Source organism: Poromitra crassiceps, assembly GCF_964638095.1.
Source record: "Poromitra crassiceps genome assembly, chromosome: 3".
NCBI lineage: Eukaryota > Metazoa > Chordata > Actinopteri > Beryciformes > Melamphaidae > Poromitra > Poromitra crassiceps.
The window spans coordinates 39,581,248-39,596,211 of NC_139625.1; the positions used below are offsets into that span (position 1 = coordinate 39,581,248).

At 45.7% G+C, this 14,964-nt stretch overlaps 1 protein-coding gene across 1 annotated transcript; it reads left to right on the forward strand.

The window, feature by feature from the left end:
- Positions 1-1,854: 1,854 nt before the first annotated feature.
- On the forward strand, positions 1,855-13,203 carry bmf1 (BCL2 modifying factor 1). The gene is made up of 4 exons (XM_083634120.1): positions 1,855-1,958; positions 4,027-4,229; positions 5,365-5,567; positions 12,745-13,203. The coding sequence occupies exons 2-4, from the start codon at positions 4,052-4,054 to the stop codon at positions 12,859-12,861; spliced, it is 498 nt and encodes a 165-aa protein (XP_083490246.1). The 5' UTR covers positions 1,855-1,958; positions 4,027-4,051; the 3' UTR covers positions 12,862-13,203.
- Positions 13,204-14,964: the final 1,761 nt, after the last annotated feature.

A 14,964-nucleotide genomic window follows, 5' to 3' on the forward strand; every position in this document is an offset into this window, starting at 1 on the left:
TAAATTTTTCTTCCCCGTAAATTGAAAGGAAAGTATTGCTTTCTGAAATCTGAAAAAGATGGCCTAAGATTGAAAATAGTCTCATAAATATTTACCAGCTGACAAGACCTACAAATAATAAAGCACTCATAATCTTAAACCAATTACCATTAAAAGATTATCTCATGCAACCCTGATGCCAGTAGCCTATTATGTGCAAACCTCTCAGTACATGCAAACTCAAGTTTTGTTTTTCTTTTCAGTTGACAATACAATGCATGAGGACATTTAATGCTATATCTATGACAATGACCCGTCCCAAAGAGGATTCTGACTTACTCTTTGCTAATTACAGGTGTAGATATAGTATGCTTTTTCTTTTGACTTTTGACTATTAGTTAAGTGGGGGATCTACCTTTGTTTTGCTGCAGCACAAAAGGAAGTTGCTATCAATGCGTCCCCTCCTCTGAGCCTTTGTTTTTTCCAGTGGTCACTCATGCATGCAGTGATCAGGTTTCCAATATCACAGGCAGAAAACCAATCCCCTCTTCCACAGCGCATCTCCAACTCCCTGGATATAGGCTGCAGGTGGGACAAAGTACAAACCACAAGAGGTCTAGCCAATTCAGGACAGAGGAACCGGGGACCCATGACTTGCTCACAGCTCAGTGGTGGGACATCCCAGTTGACGGGCAGGGAGAGAGAAAGAGGAGTTGGGTGGGGGGGAGGGCGATGGTGCTCTGTGAGAGAATGCAACCCCCCCCCCCCCGTCCAGCTGTCCGAGTGTTTATTGATTAGTGATACCCCTGAGAGGAGGGGAACAGATCATAACAACCAGCACCTGCCCTGCCCTGCCATCCATAATAAGAGCAGTGCAGGCCCCACTACTCTGGCATGCAAAGACAACAAGGTCGTCAGGCAGGCACGCTGGATTATTAGCTTTATGACTCCCATAAAATGAAGGCACTTTTAGTTTATAGCATAGTTAGGTGTTGTCATTGAAGTTGATTAGAAGTAATGGTGCAGATGCAAGATATATGTGAAATATTTTTCCACATGTCAAGATAATGCATTATATGGACTTGGCCAGCTATTTACTTGTGAATTGGGCTACATTTGCAATTATTTTTTATACCTCACGCTGGAAGAAATATGCTCTGCAGCCAAAGACAGAAACTTTCCCACACCCCTTTGATTAAGTCTGGGACTTCGCTATTAAATGACAGATGAAAATAGAGACTATATATAGTCTCTATTTTCATCTGTCATTTAGTGTCAGATGCAAGTGTAAAATGCAAGTGCAATGCAAGTGTCTAAATGCAAGTGATGCATTTAGTGTCAGATGCAAGTTAGCAAGTGTCATTAGGCTACTTGCTATGTCTGCTATGCCTTGCAGCATATAGACACTTTGACTGTGACCCTGCACTCCTTTACATTGTCTCTCTAATGGCCATCATGCAAGCTAATGCTGGTTGCAACACACAGAGGCAATGCCAGCCCAGCCAGCTGAGTAGGCTAGTAGGGTTTTAAGGTTTACCCATAGGGTTTACCGTGAGAGCGGACTCTTGCTACGGGGAATTTCCCGTCCACGTGTCTGGTCTGAATATGCGATTTGGAAGGCGGGATGACAACAAAGTCGCCGATTGGTTACATCAACCGTATGCAAACGAGCCTTAAGGAAACGTGCCATACTGGGTCCGAGGTACAATGCAGTGTGCCGACACATATCTGTGGGGCTTTAAGAGCGCTTTATTTACTACTTCTTTGCGCCATGCCCCAAGTACACCGCGGGGAGGAGTCATTTGGATGAGCTGACGTCTGCGAAATGAAATCAGCTTGTTGCCATTTGTCTCACAGAATGGAAGTAGTCGTGGAGGTGATACGGACTAAACTAAGCCTGCTTGATTGGCCAGGATTTTGAGCTCGGCATAGCTTTCTTTTAGTACAAGACGGGCATAACATCGAATACAATCTCTGTGGTGAGTTTCTACTGTTAAATAAATACTGTTACATTTCATTATCCTATGCACTTTCAGTAGTAGGCACGAGCGAGTAACGTTAAGTAACGTTATCTTCTTGGAAGCAACAAACAACCTGTGATCGTTGTCGATGATACCGTTGCTACAAAGTTGCCGCGGCCTCAATGCGCCTTTATTTACTGTCTTATGAAGGCTATTGAACAAAAAAGAGATTTAGTTGATCTCAGCCTGTCATTCAAACGGCGGAGGTTTGAATTATACCGGCTTTCCCGGTTGAACTCGGCTCAGGCGGTGAATGGACTCCACGAGCCGCAAGGCTGAGGCAAGTGAAGCGGGTCTGTGTCGTGTGTTGCAAGATTTATAAAAAAAAAAGAAGTGTTAATAGCTTTTCGTTTTTCTTTGGCTGCTTCTATATAAAGTTATCTATACTATTATTCCACTTCGATCATTCTTTTTAAAACGTGTCGTTGTATTGCCCCATGGCACTACACACAGCTGCTTTTTCACCCCAATGTCTGATACTTTTTAGCTTTTTCAAATAACGTGTTTTTCCCCTTTTATCTTCTTCTTCCTCATATGCTAAGCCTGGATAATTAACAAGCTTTCTGGATAGACAGAGCTAAGATTACCACAAGATTAAATCAGGCTTTGGGTAGGGAGCCAGTGTCATTTTAGGTCATGCAGCTCTATGCATGTGTTGCATTAGGTGGAAATGGTGTGATGTGAGGCTGTGGGTGCTGTTGGATGAAAACTGTGTCAATAATACAGCTGCCTGCCTGCCCTCCTTGCCACTCCCCCCCCCCCCCCTCTCTCTCTCCTTAGCATTATGTGCAGCAGGGGGAGCCACTGTCTGACACAGAGACAGCTGAGCGCCTGGAGAATAGAGCAGTAATAACAGAAAGCAACCCAGGATATCTGGAAGTTGTGTGTCTCTTCCCCCCCCTGAATCTTCCATGTTCTTGCTCTGTGTTTGTCAAAACAAAGCATTAAGTGGTTTTACACACAGGGTTTATTGTGAACGCACACAGTATATTGTGAGGTCTGGGCACACTAGAGACAGGCCAATCTGCTTATGTTGGGTGAAGAAATGAGAACTCCTCCTCGGAGGCTGGCAGGCTGACAGAGCCATGCTAGGGAGAGTGCACTCAGATTTTCCTCAAAGGCTGTCATTACCCTTTTGCTGTGGAGCCTCATTTGGAAGTGTGGTCGTAGCGTAACCCTGTATTACAACTGGATGCTGAATTGGGGTGAGCTGGTGAGGCAACTTGAGTTTCAGCCGTATTTTGATAACTCCTTGACCCACTATATGATTCAAGGTTGAGTGCAGTGCATCGTTGACACTGGAGACATTCCCAAGTACTTCTCGAGATTGTTGCCACAGTGCGCCAGAGTGGCTTTGGTGAATTGTAGGCTAAACATGCATTTTGATTATTCCTGGCATCGATTTGACAAATGTCATGTAGATGTGCATTGTGCAATGCCTGTAACAGTGCTTGATATGATTTGCAGAAAAAGATACTCATTGGGATGATAAATTGCCAATCATGGGACAGTGTGAAGAAGCCAGACTCTTGGCCACAGTGCTGGCTAGCAGAGAGAAGGGAGACTCTACCTCTCACTTAACCTAGTCCACCAAACCCCTATTTAGGTAAATTTAGCTCCTAACCACAGTGAATTGTGTGGTTTCATCACTGAGATGAGCAGAGCCATTTGTCTAAATAAGTACTGAGCTTGTTGCCGCAAATGGAGGCAGGCCTTTAGCTCATTTTCTGTTCCCCGACTTGTCCACTGTGGTTTGATTGATTCAAGGGTGCTCATTATAAACCAGAGACGGTGTCTCTAATGATAATGAATGTAGAGGAATGAGCATGTAGAATGTACTGGCAGAGGTCATACAGACTTTTCCAAGGTCACCATCATTAACCATATAGCAAAGGAAACTCTGGATCCCTACTTTGAGCTCTGCACCCATAGCATGACAAATGTTGATTAAGGCACACATCTCTATACTCAACTGTAATAACAACCTTTCTCTCTCTCTCTCTCTCTCCGTCCTTCCACTCTTAAGGCTGCTCGTCTTATAACGCCCCCGTATGGACGATGAGGAGGATGATGTGTTTGAGCCAGACCCAGACCCCCCCTGCTGGCGCACCACATTCAGGGAGATAAAGTGCGAGGACCGGGCCACACAGACACCCGGCCCGGCCCTGGCGTTGGCTAACGGCATGCTGCCCTGTGGAGGCGCAGAGGAGCCCAGACCACTCTTCTACGGTGAGCCTGGACTCCTACTTTACCACACACACAGAAAGAAGCATGGCCTTGAGCGGAATAAGCGCTGTTATAAAGCAGAGGTAGCTACATTATAATGTGATAGCTAGCGTGCTGTTATAAAGCAGAGGTAGCTACACTATAACAGCATCATGTGATAGTTAGTGTGCTGTTATAAAGCAGAGGTAGCTACACTATAACAGCATCATGTGATAGTTAGTGTGCTGTTATAAAGCAGAGGTAGCTACATTATAACAGCATCATGTGATAGCTAGCGTGCTGTTATAAAGCAGAGGTAGCTACATTATAACAGCATCATGTGATAGCTAGCATGCTGTTATAAAACAAACAGAGGTAGCTACATTATAACAGCATCATGTGATAGTTAGCGTGCTGTTATAAAGCAGAGGTAGCTACATTATAACAGCATCATGTGATAGTTAGCGTGCTGTTATAAAGCAGAGGTAGCTACATTATAACAGCATCATGTGATAGCTAGCATGCTGTTATAAAGCAGAGGTAGCTACATTATAACAGCATCATGTGATAGTTAGCGTGCTGTTATAAAACAAACAGAGGTAGCTACATTATAACAGCATCATGTGATAGCTAGCGTGAGACATTGGTAACAATGTAGCGGTGCTCTTCTCACCCTTGGCGCCAGAGAGTGGTGATCACGGGGGCTTTTATGGTCTGCATGGATGGAGTGTACCCAGCTGCATTTTGCTATTCAAAAGGTGGCAGACTGGCATTGTGACTGAGAGGATGTGACGTGACAGTGGTGCTGCTCACCTGAGTAAGCACTGGCTAGACAGAGAACTGACTATCAGCGATAGTAAAGTTACAGCGGCGCCGCACACATGTGACCATTCCAAACAAGCTCCATAGCAACTGACTGACATCACATCTGCCCACATAAACCCAAATGGAAGTGGTGTTTTATACAAGGCCTTTCAGCCCAGCCATCTGATCACATTCAACAGTACATGGCTGCACCTTGTGTACCTACCATCATATTCATAATGGCAGTAAAGAACAGCCTCTCAGGTATTACTGCTATATTCACAAACGCTGACCACACCACCCGTTTCATACTCAACACTTGTGTCATTCACATAATAATCTTGACGCTCAACAGGCAACGCAGGTTTTCGATTGCACTTCCCGGCACACTTTGAGCTTGCGGGGGACCAGGAGGCGAGGCGGCGAGAAAGGGAAGAGGAGCAGAACGAGATGGAGCCGCGACACCGGCAGCGACCTGCGGGGCGCAGCGTGGAGACCCGCATCGGACAGAAACTGCAACTGATAGGGGACCAATTCCACCGGGAACACCTACAACGGGTGAGGGGGAATAGACACGCCTCAATATATGCACTGTGTGTGTGTGTGTGTGTGTGTGTGTGCATGTGTGTGTCCGTTTGAGATTGACTGATGGTCATACACACATCAAGGAGAGCTAAGTCTGCACATGAGCAAACTCCTTCCATATACATTTGTATTGACGTTTTGAGTTTACCCGAAGAAGATCCCTATTACTGTAGGTCAAGTTGCTCTCTTTTATCGTGTTTGTCCCATATTTATGTTGGACAGGCTGTGTGCAGACAGCACTTTAGCCCAGTGTCTACCCCCCTGGACATAGCTGAACCAGGACAGCCCTTCCCCCACAGCCCTCCCCCTGCTGCCTCTTCCTGTTTATCTCTCTCTGTCTTCTCCTGTTTCCTCCGTGTGTTGTCGAGGCGAGGAGCATGGGGGACGCCTGGCCTCGCTCGCACAACACTCAAGCGCTGTGGTCAGGGTGACACTGTCCACTCTGAGTCACTGTGCTGCCTAACACGGCATCTATGTGGGTGTCATTTAAAACAAAACAAAAAACGGCCAGATGCAGTCGTTGCGCTGGGTGCACCGACACAAATATAGAACTTTGAGAGTTTCTCTTTGTGAGTGCCTCATGTTGCACAAGGGGTTAACAGTCGAACAGAAGAAAAACAGACAGTGTCTCACCCAAATCACCACACACACACGCACGCTCGCGCGCGCGCGCACACACACACACACACACACACACACACACGTGCAGGCACACACGTCCACATCCACACACACTACTATGGTACTCTATGGCCCAGAAAAAAAGCAGAAGTGGCGGGAGTAGGTAAACATGTTGTAACATGAAGCTTGGCGCGTGAGCCCCGAGGGGAACAGCTGTGGTTCCAGGGAGTCTCCAGTCAGCCCCCTCAGCCACAGGACACGCCCAAATAAAAAGGCCTCTGCAGCCACTGGTAGGGGGGGTATCCATAATGATGGCATAGGCGAGGGAATGAGACGAGGAGGTTTGGAAATGAACCTCAAATGATCGACTAACGACCATCCTCGGTTGTCTCAAAACCATTCTCGGGAGATTGGACCCTCCCTTACCCGGCATTACAATGGCGCTTGATACAATTATTTTCTGATTTTGACACGCACTCTCAATCAACCTGAGGCTATTTATACCGCTCTGCAATTCTGCATGACTCATGTATCATGACACTGTGGGACCCACACAGACAGACACACAGACAGAGAGGGAGGGAGGGTTGCAGCCCTATCTGCGGCTGGGATCCACTGACGCACGTTGAAGGCAGGCTTGGGCCAGGGGATGAGGAAGTGGCTCGCCCTCCCTTACTGGCTGAGTAAACAGCAGAAATGACAGTCAGACTGAGAACGACCTTGTGAAGTCATATCCTGAAGCTACAGCTGATGGGACATATAAACACACAGTGTGATATGTCATTCTGAATGGCTAATGAGCAAAGGCCTGAGAACTGTATTTCGGGCCTACATTTTACAATCAGTTGTGGTATTTTACTCTAAAAAAACTGTAAAAAGACCCACAGAGCTCAGTGAGGCCCATATACTGTAAAAAGACCCACAGAGCTCAGTGAAAGTAAGTAAGTAAAACTTTATTTATATAGCGCCATTCACAGCACAAATGCACATAGTGCTTTACATAGGTAAGAAAAGCAAAGCAAGAAAAGCAATAAGCAAGAAAAGCAATAAGTGACGTCCATACACTGTAAAAAGAGATGGACAGAGTGAAGGTCTTTGCAAATATAGTCAGAATTGTTCATTTGCGTTTTTTAATCCGTCATCCGGAGAGAAAAAACTTCACGCACAGACACCTTGCACACTGAGTCCAATGCATTTTATTAATAAGTTTGTCATTCTATTCACAATGCCAGACAAATATTCATCCTCTCCTGTATGCACATTACAATATGAGTAGGTGGGTGACAGGCAGCAAGGCTGACTGCAGCAGCGGTGATGTGGACTGGAGAAGGCAGATCATGGCAGCAGGTCGGGGGAATGGTGCCGTATTGCACCAGATAGGGGCTCCGTGCTCCACCTTCGCTGGCCGTGGTGCGCCGTCACCGCAGCACCGCGTCCCGGAGGGAAGGCAGCAGAGAGGGGCCAGTGAGTGGAGCGAGCAGCATCTCTCCAGCTGCCTGTTCGTTCAGCTGCTCCTCTGTCTCTCTCTCCCTCCCAAACACAGACACACACGGGTCAAACAGGTCGCAAAAGGCTTTTGACTGATGTGAAAAACACAGAAAATCAAACCTGTTCTGAAAACTTTAATGACGGCCGAAATTGACGGACTCGGTGTGTCAACGATGATTGACACAAGTGAAATCATAATATAAATAAAATTCACCCCTCTACTAACAGTTCTCGTGAAAGGTGAAATTAGCTATAGAGACCAAAACCGTTTTTCGAACGAGGCTGTAAACATGTTTATTTCTGCTGTAAACTCGGGCATTTTGACATATGAGTGAATGGGGAACGGCTACCTTTTGCTGCCAACCTCAAGTGGCCATTCGAGGAACTGCAGTTTTTGGTACTTCCACATTGGCTTCATCTGTCCAAGCCTAAACTCCCCCCTCTGTGAGGCCTGTAGTCTGAGGTTCAGTGTTTGTGTGACTGGCTGCTGCACTGATGTTTGGACTAACCCAAACAGCGATGCGTGAGTCCACTGCAGCCTCTATAACAGCTATTTCTGCCTCTGTGGTTTGCTTGTGCAATTAACTCTTCAACAGTGAGGTAGGTAGTCCACCTCGAGCTGCGGCAGCATAACTTGGCATCCCTGTGTGTGTGTGTGTGTGTGTGTGTGTGTGTGTGTGTGTGTGTGTGTGTCTGCGTGCGTGTGCGTGTGTGTGTGTGTGTGTGTTTGTGCGTGCTCAGACTGCTCACGCATGAATACACCCGTCCTTGTTTTTCTGCTTTTCCCTGTCTCTCGCTTCTCACTATCACACGCTCTGCCAGACACTACGACAAGTCTCGCCGGCTCAATAACCTGTTACTGTTTGTCAGTCTTCATTTCTGTCTCCTCCTGTCAAGAGACGATTGCTATCACACAGTGAGTGAGACACTTGTCCTAAAGCCATCCTTTGACAGCTATCCTGTGGACGGGCTGGGGAGCGATGTGGCTACGAGTGTTCTCCATGGGAGCCTGTGGCCCCTGGCAAGAGGAGGGATTAGGTAGCGGAGAGGAGTGCTGCTGGATGCTGACAGATAAATTGCTCCCCAGCCTGAGAGGGCTGGAGGGGACGCCCGGGTCCCCAGAGGAAGGCTGACATTAGCCGGCCTGCCATTTGAGACAGGGCAATAATGACGGTCACAATGGCAGGAAGACTGCTCAGGTCCGCACAGGGCAAGGAGCAGAGTTAGGTTTCATCCCCGTGTTTTTTTAAGAGAGACGAGTCCTGCTGCTTTCGATAGGAGGTGTTGAAAGCAGGGTTGAATATCGCCTGCGTGTGTGTGTGTGTCTGTGCCTGTGTGTGTGTGTGTGTGTGTGTGTGTGTGTGTGCGTGTGCGTGTGTGTGCCTCTGTGTGTGTGCGCCTGCACGCATGCAACGCTGGTGGCTTTATTTTGCACTGTTCCATTGAGGGCACGGCACTCTCTCCTATCAGCACTTGTGGAGGGGGGGGGGGGGGGGCTGCACTGGAAATACAACACGTGAGGGAGGCCGGCTGTGGATATGTGTTTCTCATACATTGATCAGGACAGATTATGTTTTTCATACATTGATCAGGACAGATTATGTTTTTCATACATTGATCAGGACAGATTATGTTTTTCATACATTGATCAGGACAGATTATGTTTTTCATACATTGATCAGGACAGATTATGTTTTTCATACATTGATCAGAAGAGATTATTGTTGAGTTGATTTCCATTTGTGCTTTTCTCCGTGATCTAATAACGCCTTCTCTCTTTGACTCCTTAGGGCCTGTTTACACGGCAATGCTCCCCGCATAAAATGGAAAACTTTTTTTTGCGTCAGTGCTAGGGGTGTCACGATACACTCAGTTCACGATACGATACGATACACAATATTGGGTTCACGATACGATATTTTAACAATATTCTTTTGCGATCGATTTGTAAGTTGAGGGGGCATCCTCCACGCTAATTTGAGTAATTTAACCATTTTCATCCTCCGTGTCTGTAACGTCCCTTGTCTGTTCAAACAAAGCAATGAAAAGGAGAGCGAGCATGCAATCAGATGCAGATCAGTGCCACCATGTTCAGCTTCTTTTTCTCGCGATATGAGATTTCATCTCAACGATACATATTGTCACGTTTTGATATCGCGATATATCGTGGGACGATATATTGTGACATCCCTAGTCAGTGCCTTCCTTTTACACGCCGACGGCATTCTTGGGGCCTGAAAATGCAAAAAAGTGAAAACAGGTCCCAGAGTGGAATTCTTTGATAACCCTGCCCTTTACTGTCACCGTGTAAAGTGGCAAAACGCAATTCAGGTGCCGACACAGCCCCCCTTTGCCATGGAAGACAATGATAGACAATAGGAGCGTTCAACTAGCCATCAATATACAGTAGCCTTATGGCACAATTGCATTGGCATTCAACAAACATCAGTCTGAAGAGTTGCAAAATACATAATCTGCGTTAAGTGCCTGTTATTAATGTTGCGCATATTAATTAATCATTCCCGCATTAACTAATTGAAGACCCTCAACTCACCCACAACCCTCATCGATTTCCTCAAGTGCTGCAAAGAAAACAGGTCTTTTTTATGGGGCTTTACTGGGTTTTTATTCTGTAATGCGATCAATCAATCAATCCCATTAGAAATAGACAGAATACAGGAAGCTACCTTCAAACTAAAAGCAGTAATTTATAACTGGGTAAATAAAAAACAGAACCGTCGACTCACTGGTTAAAATTGACTTTTAATTGTATTGTCTGTGTTCTATGTGTTCTATGTATTTTGGATCACACACAAAAAACCGTTGCAACATGCATCAATAAGGCTGCCTATTAGTTTCTTTAATTGCCATTATTGTGTGAAGGTTTTAACCAGAAGTTTCCGTTTTATTCTGGCTTACTTGACGCTGGTTCTGAGTTTTTTTGTGGCTTCAGTCTGCAGGCGAATCGTTATAACAAACACTGTGTATGAACGCGAAATCAAAGGCAAGAACGCAACGACAGTTTGCCGTTTTATGCAGAGAGCGTTGTGGTGTAAACATGGCCGAACTCTCCTCGTTGCCTCTCTGTTGTGACTAGCAGAGTTTGTGGTCAGGGGAGCGGGCCTGTTTGCTCAGGAGATAAGGCAGAGCTTCTGAGCAGCTGGTCTGATAAAGCACATCAGCCTAGTGTCAGAGTGACGACACCACATGCTGCATCTGGCTACACTCCGGCTCCGTATGGCTAAATTTAGAGGCCAAGTCACATTTTGACAGTTGGTGGCGTGAGTCATGGCCATGTTGCGACAGGGCTGCCCACACCTCTCCTTCACTCTCCCTCTCCATTCCCCTCTCACACTTTCTGTCAGAGTGATAGAGAGGTCAAAGGTCACTGTCAAGAACATTCTGCCTCTGTTTAGAGATGAGTGTTGCACTTGTAGCAAATACACAAGCTTGTTAGTGTTGTAAAAACCCCTTACTGTTTCAACTTTCACCATGTTGAAATTCTAATGTCCAGTCCAGATTGAGTCTCTCACATACTAACTCAATGTAATTATACGTACACACGGCTGCCCTTCTCTTCTGTAATCACAGAGATATAACTGATTCAGTCTCTAATGTCATTAGGTTTTACATTTGAAAGACTTGGAGCATATCAGTGTTTACTAAGTGCAGCCATCCTGGCTGCCAGCAGTATTGCATCAGATGTATTTTGGTGAACTCATACAATCTGTGCTGTATATTATGTTGCCTGTGTTTATGAAGCAGGCATTTATGTTATTATTATGTCCATATCAAAATATCCCCAGGCGAGGTTTAGATATACGGTAGAAGAGAAAACTGGTTTTATCAAGATTCTCAGTAGTCCTCTCAAATGCCCGCTGGCACTTCGTGATCCCCCCCCCCTCTATCTTTCTTATGAACAAAAAGCTGGTGAGTGAGAGACGCACATACTGGCTGGAACCTGGCAAAGCTTATGCAACACTCTGCAATGCTCACTGCACTTTGGCTGGAGTAGATATCCAGAGGCTTATATATTATTATATTATATTATATTATATTATATTATATTAATATATTATATCTGTTATATATTATTATTATATATTATTATATTATATATTATTATATCTGTTATATATTATTATATTTGGCTGGAGTAGACATCCAGAGGCTTATCACAATGAGAGCTCTCGGCTGGTAAATAGGTCAATGTTTGGACACCACCGCACCTTCACAGTCTTGTAAATATTGCATATCTAATCTGTGCTGTCAAGATATTCGGGCTTTCCTAAACAATCGCAGAATGTTGCCAAGACAAAGTAGTGCACTTTTGTGCGTCGTCATGAAAAACTAATCTCACGACGTCTTGTTGCTCGTCTCTAGTTTACGGCCCACGTCTGAAAATAGCTAGAGCGTTATCAGGAGTGATGGAGCCTGCCTCTGGTCTGTCGGGGTGCAGAGCCAGGCTACTGTACCGCTCTCCTGCAGATATGCCTCCTCCTTACCAGAGGCTCCTCAAGAGCCCCCTAATCCCATTTGGTGCAATTATCTTATCTCCCCTTCTCAATGGCAGAGATAGCATTATCCCTTTAATCGCACACAATCCAATTGGCTCGCAAAGCAGCGAAGGAAAGGAGACTCCTCCTGAGCCGCTGCTGCTGCTCTCTGCCAGAGAGATTAGAAAGAGAATGACCACATGATGAATGTGTTTATGGGCCGGAATGTCTGTTGCGGACCCCAGAGTCAGTGTGTCAGGATCCTGCACGCTAAGGGAGGCCCCCTTAATGAGTATTGTTGGGGACAAAAGCACACTGTTGTGAAAATATCAATGTCGTTCCGCTGTCTGGTTCTGACTTCCCCTCTTCCCAGTTGACCCTTTTCACTCTTCTCAGTGTCAATCAGCACATATGGCAGCCACCATAAACCCTAAAGCTCACACTGAATACCCCAGATAATGACTAGTTCCAGCACCTTTTGTCATTGAGTTTCGCTAACTTCCATATGTTTCTTTTTTCTCTTTCTCTTTTTTCTTTTTTTGCAGCATCATCGAAACCAAAGGAACCACGGGCCGTTGTGGTGGCGCCTGGCCTCGGCCCTGCTCAGCCTTCTGTTTGACAGGGGGGCCATCGCTGGAGGTGGTGGAGCCGTACGGAGGTGAGAGGACCGTACCCCCCTCTCACACCCCTTCTCTCCATCTCTCTGAGGAACTGGACTCCTACTGGCACTGTCAAATCCAACACGGGTCTGTTTGGGGGGGAGGGGGAGAAATGAGAGCGAATAGGTCACCGCGGGACGGAGACAACCAACTTTTTTACAAGGTCGTGTTTTTGTTCTTTCCAAGAAGATGCCATGTTGTTATCTACAGGACAATGTTGATATTTTGGTAAATGTGTGGTGTAGTAGTTTTGTACAGTACATTGTTCTTGTTGGATTTGTTTGCACTTCAACATGTATCCATCTGGAATGACCTCCGTAGACCCTGGGAATGCCTTATTCCATATCTCCTGCCACAACAGAATGAGTGTTGAGCAAATTGTATAGGCAAGAGGAGAGGGATAGGACTTGAAAGTAGTGGTGTAACGGATGCGTACAGATTCCCACACGTGAACCACAGATTAATTACGTTTAACCAACATAGTGTGAAATACAGTTTTACTGCTGCCGTTACTTTTTAAAGTAATATTGCTCTAAATCTCAATGCAGAGTTGCAGTGATAAGATACAGACAAGACAAATGCGTGCTGTTTGAATCTGAAGCACAATGATTGCCTTGGCCTCCTGAGACCCGAAAGGAAACGACATTCGTCCGTTTTACCTCCGGCTTGGTCGGGCGTCCATACAGGCACGACTGGCTGGTGTCTGCGGGTTGGAAGCCGGATTGGGGGTATCTGTCTGGTCGCTGCACTAGTGCCTCCTCTGGTCGGTCGGGGCGTCTGGTCGGGGTGGAAGGGAACTGGTGGGAATAGCGTGATCCTTCCATGTGCTACGTCCTGCCGGTGAAGCTCCCCCTGTCAGGTAAAAAGAAACGGCTGGTAACTGTGCATGTGTCGGAGGAAGCATGGTGCTAGTCTCGGCTCTCCCCAGATCAGCAGAGGGTGGAGCAGCGACCGGGGCAGTACAATACAGGTAAATTGGGGGGGTGGATTCTGAATTTTTTAATAATAATGATAATTAAAAGAAAATACCTCCAGAAGGCCTCGTCCTCAAAACAATTCACCCAGACCTCTAGACACTTCTCCCCCAAAAGGCTCCAACTCTTGGGGCATAGTTTGTGATCATTGCCCTCTTGATTGTCCTCAGCTGATGCCGCCTCCTCTGAACTCTCAGCTGCATCCTCTACTCAGTCTACTGTAACCTGTCCCATTTCATCCTCATCACCTGAAAATATTCAGCCCTCAACAATACTGAGCAATTTCTCCCCTGTTTAGTCAATGGAGTGTGTCCTAAAAATCAGGCAATCAGGCAAAAAGTGTGTCCTGTTGTCCTACAAGTACTTCAGGTTTAGCAACGTCGTAGCTTTTTACTATTGCTAAAATATGTCAAATCTGCATGCATTTACAAACTACAAATGGTACTATGCATAAATCAACAAGTTTCAACCATACAATTTGATCAGGTTTAGTACTTTGTCCACCTTTGTGTCAGGAGTGGCTGTAGAAGGCTTGCACCCAAAACATGGTGCTCACAGGAGAGGGCAGTCTTGCAGGATAAACTTTAGTTCATCACCAAAGTATGGCACTGGAGCACACGGATCAAGTGTATAGAAAGAGAAATTTTTAGAGAAATGTTTCGACGCAAAGAAATGTGTCTTCATCAGAGTGACAGAACAATGACATTCTTACTTCTTAAATAACCTCCTCCCCAATCAGGACACAACCAGCCAAGGCTGGAGAGGGAGGGAGGTGATAACATAACTGACATGAAGCAGAATAATAGGTTATTTAAAAGTTACAAATTACCTATAGCAAATCATCAGTAACCACTGTCAACAAATGTAATAGTACATGATTCAAAACAAAAGATAGACTATATATATAGATCCCCTAACTTGGCCTTCCATCAGAAAATTATATTATAAGGATGGGAGAGGGGTGGGAGTGGTGGGACCTTTTGTGCAAGAAGGGTTTCCACCTGAGGTTAGGAGGGGAAAAGAAGGGTTTCCACCTGAGGTTAGGAGGGGAAAGGACAAATCAGTATAGGCTCCAACCCCTAAAATAATTGCAGAAGTGTCTACAAATGAGGAGTTTAACGTGTTTAAGTTC

Excerpts from the sequence above, each read along its gene's own strand:
- bmf1 (XM_083634120.1), top strand. The coding sequence starts at position 4,052 with ATGGACGATGAGGAGGATGATGTGTTTGAGCCAGACCCAGACCCCCCC. Across the intron at positions 4,230-5,364 it reads GCCCAGACCACTCTTCTACG|GCAACGCAGGTTTTCGATTG; the intron begins GTGAGCCTGGAC and ends GACGCTCAACAG. Across the intron at positions 5,568-12,744 it reads ACCGGGAACACCTACAACGG|CATCATCGAAACCAAAGGAA; the intron begins GTGAGGGGGAAT and ends CTTTTTTTGCAG.